Genomic DNA, 7,589 nt, shown 5'->3' with positions numbered 1-7,589 from the left:
GAATCCCACTCGTTTCTATGCCACTAAGCGATTGAGAAATAGATTAGGGAATGAATCCCACTCATTTCTCTATCACTTGCTTAATGTGATTCGCGTCTTCCTTTTATTAATGTTTTGAAAGTTGGAAAGAAAAAGAATGCAAAAGGGAACTAATCCTAAATTCTAGTCTAAGTTGTCTATATAAGTCTAAATCCTAATGTTAACATGGGATAGATTCTAAAAGGAGCAATAAGATGGTACTAACAAGATAGGCCTAAAATGAGGCCAAAGATACAAGTAACAAAATCACGCAAACATCATATAACAATATCATGGAACTAGCACAAAAACGATTCAAGCATTAGTACGAAAATGAAGCTAAAAAAGACTACTATTTTTATGAGCTTTTTTTTAAAGGAATTTAAATGTCAAAATAAACCTAAAAAGTCTACTATTTTTATGAGCTTTCATGAGAAATAACCATCTAAAAATCTAACAAAATTTTAAAGGTTTATTGTTTTGGAACCTAAAAATTAAAAGAAGTACTATGTGAAGAAATTATAAAATGATTGATTAAAGTCTAACAAATTTATTGATTTTATTGTCCCTTTTTATTATCTAAAAAAAATATAGTAAAAACTAATTAAAACCTAAAGTCTAGCATGAACATAATAGGGATACAGGGGGTGTGAAACTGAAAATAGTGGTGCAGGCAGAAGTAAGGTCGCAGGGCCCAATCAAATCTGGCCCAAATGCTTGTTTTTGTTATAGTTCCTTATGTCCAAAAGGAGTGTTATGGGCCTATGGGGGTGTGTATACTGAATTCGTACAAGGCCCAAGGGTATCCACATTCAGACTTTATGACCCATTGATTTAGATTAGTATTAAACTTTACATTAGCAGAATCTTTATGTTGATTAGATACACAAACCTTAGGTTAATTGATTATATCATGAAAACCTTATAATAATAATCATATTAATTAACACATTAATTCAAGAGGGAAATAAATTAGGATTAGGGTTACTCTGTGTGTGACTGTTGGTCTTCTGAACGGATCTTCTTCCCTTTTCACTCGCGAACGGCGGCCGAGACTCAACCTCTCCGTCGAAAACGCGGTGGTGCCAATATCAACTGGCCGCACGATGAACCTAGTTTCTCGATCTTGATTCTCTCTCTCGTCTTCGATTCAATCCCTCGGTTTCACTCTCACAATTGATCCACTCAAATTCCTCTCCGTCTCGTCTCTCTGTCTACGTCTCAAGTTCTCTCGCGATCTTGGATTTGCCTCGGTTCTCCATCTCTCTTCCGTCTCCGATTAGCTTCGCTCATCTCTCATCTTCATGTTCGACGAAGAAAGCTTGGTGCTCCTTGTCGCGTTTCAGCTGAAGAACATACGGTGCCTCTCCAATCTAGGCTCTGGTATGCGTCTGATTTCATTCATCTCCGATTCCACCCTCACTTGTGGTGTTTGCGTTTTGTTTATTCTCAGATGCTCGTGATGTGGCGGCGTTGTTGCAGGTTGGTTGAATTGATGATGATGAGATGGAGTGAAGATGATGAACGAGGTTTGTGATGGTTGCTGAGTCGAAGCAGTGAATGTACGTTGAAGAAGGAGTTATGGTGATGATGAAGATGTTGCAGAGGGAGTGTGGTGATTGAAGATTGGTTCTTGAGATTGAAGAATTGAGGTGTGAATTCTGAAGATTGAAGGTTGCAGATTGAAGGAGATGAAGAAGATGAATGAGTGATCAAGATGAAGAGTATGAAGATGATGATGGTTGTTGAAGATGGTTAAGGTCTGAAAATGGAGGAGTGAAAGGTTGAATGAAGGTTGTGGAGAAAGAGATTGAAAGAGAAGAAGAAGAAAATGGTGAAGAGAGCCCTGAGAATGGTGGAGAAGCTTTTATATAGAGGTTGGTTAATCTTCCCTTTTCTGTTATATTTCCGTTTTTGATTCTTCTCCTCCTTCCTCTCTTCTGATTCTGTTATGAGTTGTTTTTGAAGTTAGTTGAGAGGTGGTTAGGTTGTTACAAACTGTTAGGTTAGTTTTTGGTTAGTTAATGGTTATGTGAAGGTAGTTACAAGTTGGTTGTTTCTGTTAAGAATTGGTTAGTTCTGTTAGTATGAAGTTAGTTAGGGTTTGTCACAACTGTTAGGAGGTAGTTACATAACTGTTAGGGAATTTGTTACAAGCTGTTTTTCTGTTACAAACTGGTTTTTTGTTAGAAAGTCTGTTAGGAGTGGTTATAGGTTTTTTGTGATAGTTTGAAATTGAAAGGTGAGAAGGAAAGTTAGTTATATGTTTGTAATATGGTTAATGACAGTTAGTTATGAAAGTTGTAAGTTGTTACATGTTTGGGTTTTGTGATGTATGTATTGTGAATTGGTGAGCAGAGACACATGATATAGAGTATGCTGTTAGGTTTGTCATATGTACATAATAAACTTGGACGATTTTGACACGGAATGAGTATGTATTTGTATGTTATGGTTGAGACTGGCAGCAGGGTTAGTGTTTGAGTTATGTTTTGTTGAAGTTAGGATGAACGAAGGTACGAATGCGAATTTTGGTGGGTGGATGTTGAATGTATACAGGGCTGACTTGCTTTTTATGAATCAAGACTTATTTCAAATGTATTTTGGAGTGTATGGGGTTTGGATAAAATGCAGCAGGGGTGTTTGTTTGCTTTGATGTGGCTTGGTGTAGGGTCTGGTTTTTTTCTGTTTAATGTTGTTAAGGGTCAGTTGCAAAGTAGTTAGGATTTGTAAATTGGTTTTGCTTTGAATGTATCATGGCTGAACTGAATGCTGAATTGTATTGATTGTTTGAATGTAGGCTGGTTAAGTGAATTGTTTGTGTAGGTTCTGGAAACTGATTTGAACTGTCAGTTTTGATTGTGATCATGTATGTATGAACGCAGGGCATGGTTTTCTTGGTCACTTCTCTTAGCAACTGTGGCAGTATGAGGAGTTTGGTTTAATGATTGCAGTTTGGTTAAAAGATAGTTGTCAATTCTGAGTTTGTTTCCCGTTTTTGTCTTGGTGCAGGATTTTGTTGGAATGGAGACATGGCTTGAAGCTTTGAAGAAAAGGTTTACAAGATGGAACAAGAAATAACATCAATATTTTAGAACAATTTTTGTATTTGAAAGGTGTAATGTGTAATTGAAATCGGATGAATGTATAGATATTTGAATTTTCTGAATCTTTGTAATTGTAGCTTGTTTCTCGTTCATCTTTACACATTTGAGTGAGGAAATTCAATAGGAATGGTATTCATGAGATAAAAGCCACGATAACTTGATATGAAACCTCGCCACTCGAAAACTCCGAACTTATCTCTTTCTTGCTTTTTGTAATTCGAATTTTCCAATTAATTCTTGAATGGATGTTGATAATTAACTTGAGACATACATCTTTTGAATGAGCTTATACCGTGAATGACTTTTCCAATATGACTTTTGATCTCAATATCAAATATTAGGGAAAATCTTGCATTAGCGAAATCTTGACTTTAATTCGAATCTTTTTTCAGCCACACCCATATAGCGAGCAATAATAATATCTTGATCATAAAATGAGTCTGTAACCACATCCTTGCGCTCTAACTTACTCTTTGCAAAGCAATCCATAGATCCCTTTTGTCTTGACAAAATTTCTCCTTGAAGATGAGATTTGAAGCATAGAGGGAAGCCTTGTCATAATAATAACCCTGAATCCAAACATAACCTTCATAGTCCAATGCTCAAAGAATAGCTAAGTGAATCAAGCTTGAATGAAGTAGGAACCCTAATTCCCAAGATCCTTGATCCCATGTCAGATTATTGATTAATGAAGCATGATGTGTTAGATGACCTAATGGGAGATGCATATGAATGGGAAACATAAGCCAGATAAAAGTTAAGGGGTAGGACAAATTTGGGGTATGACAACAGGGACTAAAAGTGCAGGGTCCCTTATTTGTAAGGACTAAAATCGTATTTAACCTTATTTATAATAACAACAAAGTCTTATTTTCAAATACAAATTCCATATTCAAAGGCTGATATATAGCAATACGCTTAAGCAATAAGAAATGCCATACTTTTGAGTTTTGACAGTACATTTGACCATTTTAAGGATAAACAACAACCTTTCCCACACTTGAAGCTCTTGTTTTACTCGAATCAAGAGGGAAGAAAAACGGGTACAATTCATACCTAACATAACAAGAGCTATACAAAACTCTACACCCCTTACGATCATTACAAAAAGTTTGAAAATTGCTCACAGCAATAGCCAAACACTGAGCACAAGATACCTCATCCAAGTCCCTAGTACACTGAACCAAACCATAAACTGTCACAAATGGTGACAACACACTTTTCCCTTTTCCAAGCCCTTTATTTTTAGCCACAACAGCTTCTCCTCTAACTTGATCCATCAAAGCTCCAAGTTTTTTATTAAAAACCTCAGAATCAGTTACATTTCCAGTGTTATAATAAATTATACCAAAAGATGTATCAACTTCACCAGTGAAACTCTTGTTACTATACCTTAAAAAACAATAGTCATACCAAATTCTTGCGTCGGCTTGGTTCGGACAACGTTGTCGGATTTGTTTTGCTGCATCTTGGATACAACTGGTGCAGTCTTGTGTGTTGATGTCTCCTCTACATTGAGCTAAACCATACACTTGGTCTTTGTTGTTACCATATGAGGTAGTAGTAAAGAAAGTGGAAGGTGTTTTAAGGGCTAATTCAGATAATAGTTTATCAATATTGGTTGATAGTTTTCCTCCACTGCTAAAGTTTGTGTCTTTGTTGCAGAATTCACCTGAAGGGTCTTGTGATATTGCACTTGAAGTGCATAGAATTGATAAGAAAATGATTTTGTATAATAATAGAGACATGTTTTTTTTTTTCACTTGTGAAGTTTCATAATGTTAGTGGTTTTTATGAAGGAAAATTATTGTGGAAGATAGTGGAAATGTGGAACCATTCAGCATTCAGCATTCAGCAGCAGATAAGTTTGACTTCATGTAATGCCTGCCTTTTCCACCACAATTGAGGGAAGAAAAAGGAAGCATTATTGTTAGGTTTTTGTTGACTTTTTATAGTTGGAATTGATAATGATAATGACACTCATGATATATATGAAGGAAAAATGATATGTCAATACAAAAACTTCTAGATCAGTAGAATATTCTTTAGGATGAAAATATAAACTTATTCTAGAAACCTTGTGGCTAAGGCTTCTTAAGTTGGTTGTCTACATGTTAGTAGTGGTCCAATTTTAGATAGTAAGATTCTTGGTAAATGATCATCTACTTTAAGGAAGAAAAGTATTAGAGATATATATATGACTATATTAATATGTAATTAATTTTCAATATATTCATTGATCAAATAATGTGTACACGTTTATATAGGTTGATACTTATATGTTACAATTGGAAATGCATAGATATATGAGTTTGTTGTAATAAGCATATGAACTTAGTTAAATAAACGCATAAGTTTAGCTAACTTAGTGAACAAGTAACTAACTAAAATAGATTTGAAATACAATTAATTAATTAACCTTCTATACTCTCTAATACTTCCCAAGTTGAAGATTGAGGAATATGAACTCCTAACTTGAACACGAGATTGTGGAATGTCTTTGTGTCTAAGGATTTTTGTGATAATGTTTGTTGTTATTTGGTTGGTAAGTAAGCATTTTATATTGATCATTTTTGTATATGCTCTCTTGAAGTAACAATCAGCTTTAATATGTTTGATTCTTTCATGAAATATTATATTTTCTGCTTAATTTAAATCTGTTTGATTGTCACAATGCAAAATTGTTGGATTTTGAAAATTGGATAGCAAACTTCTGAGCCAAAATATTTTATTAACAATATGTGTTATAGCTTTATATTCTGCTTCAGATGGACAAGCTACCAATAAGGATCTTGGGGGAGGGAGGGGGGAGAGAGAAAGTTGTGAACAACAAAAATCATGATTAGAGAGAGAGAATTGTGAACAACACAAATCATGATTAATTTAAAAAATATTTTGCTTTGAATTTTTGTGTGTTACTGTAGAGAGAAAAGCAACGTATAATAGAAAGAAGTATTTAGAGAGGAAAGAAAATCAGACATTGAAGAAAGAGAAAGGGGTACAGAAATTGTACCAAGATTTATAGAGGTTCGGTCTACCACATGTCCTACTCCTCTCCTCAAAAATTTATTCTTGAGAGGTCCACTAATAAAATGGCTAGAGATTTTAAGGACATGCCCATAACCTTTATTACAATATATGATAGATTTTATACACGCTGATACCCAAAACCAAACAGAGATTTCACTAACTAATATCAAGAACCAAACATTAGTGAAAACCCTTATTTATAGGAGAAAATATAGCTCGAAAACAAAAATGACCCATAGGCTTTTCAATGCGCATAATCGATCATGACCCGAGGTTAGTCGATTATGTATGCCAAATATGAAAGGTTTTCAAACCCTTTGTCACTAATTGGTTATAAAATCCTTTAAACTATTAGGAGACATTACAAAAGAGATAATAGATTATCCTTATGTGTTAATCGATTATCTAGTTTAAAGAACACTCCTAAAGGTTTAGCCAAGCTAGCAGTCAATTATATATGTGCGTAAAATTTTTTTAGGAGATTTTATAAAATGAGACAGGTTTTAAAAAAATTTTAATGTGTGTGTGAGAGTTGCCTTAGTATCTTCGGAGATACTTCCATACTTTTACAATACACTAATCACTCAGACACATGACGATGAGAGCTTTCACACTTCCTCTCTTTCACAACCGTGAAGCTTCAAAATCCATTCCTGAATTCATCAGGGATTCAGCACTTCATTTGGAACTTGATTTCTTCTATCTGATGAGGTTTAATATGAATTATTTGATAGAACCCATCACGAGAAGTTACTTAATAAAAGATCCACAAGGACTCCACCGAACACCGCTTGACATTAGTGTTGTCAACACCAACAAAACCACCAAGATCATCTTCCACTAAGATTATTTGTAAATAATTGTACCTGTAAGTATATTTCTCCATATGTTGGATTTGAGAATTCCCACACAAGAAGGGGGTGAATTGTGTGGTTTGGAAAAACATGGTTTTGAAAACTTTTCGAGATTAAAATCAGAGTTTGAAAAAAAATCTATTTATGAGTAGCGGAATATAAAAATAAAGTGCGAAAAGTAAAAGAGTTAAGGGGAGAAGAAAAAAATACTAAGAGCTATAGAGGTTTAGTAAAAAATAAAAGACCTACTCATCTCCCCAAGAATTGATCTTGAGAGTTTCCATTATATACTTGAGAAGTTTTAGTATGTGAAGTTCACGAACCCCCTTATACAAGGAAATGGTGGTTGTCCTACAACTCTGATAATACAAGACAAAAGATATGATCGTTTACATCTTCTCCCTAGAAATTTAAGACTGAAGTGACTAAGATTCCTTACCAACTGTAGACTGAAGTGATTAATCTTCTCTCCACAAAATATCTGAGCTCCATTTGGTTTAACGTGATAACCAAGAACCTCTTGAGATTTTAACAGGTTGGTCTTCTAACCTTTGGTTTTAAACGGGCTAACCATGAACCT

General features: G+C 34.6%; 1 protein-coding gene across 1 annotated transcript; it reads right to left on the bottom strand.

Moving 5' to 3' along the window:
- Positions 1 to 3,918: 3,918 nt before the first annotated feature.
- LOC131628314 (cysteine-rich repeat secretory protein 55-like) lies at positions 3,919 to 5,000 on the bottom strand. Its single transcript, XM_058899162.1, has one exon. It carries the CDS (start codon positions 4,871 to 4,873, stop codon positions 4,097 to 4,099), a length of 777 nt encoding a protein of 258 aa, XP_058755145.1. The 5' UTR covers positions 4,874 to 5,000; the 3' UTR covers positions 3,919 to 4,096.
- Positions 5,001 to 7,589: the final 2,589 nt, after the last annotated feature.

This window comes from Vicia villosa, unplaced genomic scaffold (assembly GCF_029867415.1).
Source record: "Vicia villosa cultivar HV-30 ecotype Madison, WI unplaced genomic scaffold, Vvil1.0 ctg.000442F_1_1_1, whole genome shotgun sequence".
NCBI classification, from domain to species: Eukaryota; Viridiplantae; Streptophyta; class Magnoliopsida; order Fabales; family Fabaceae; genus Vicia; species Vicia villosa.
Note: the sequence above shows the minus strand (reverse complement) of the source record. Positions and strands in the feature narration are given on the sequence as shown.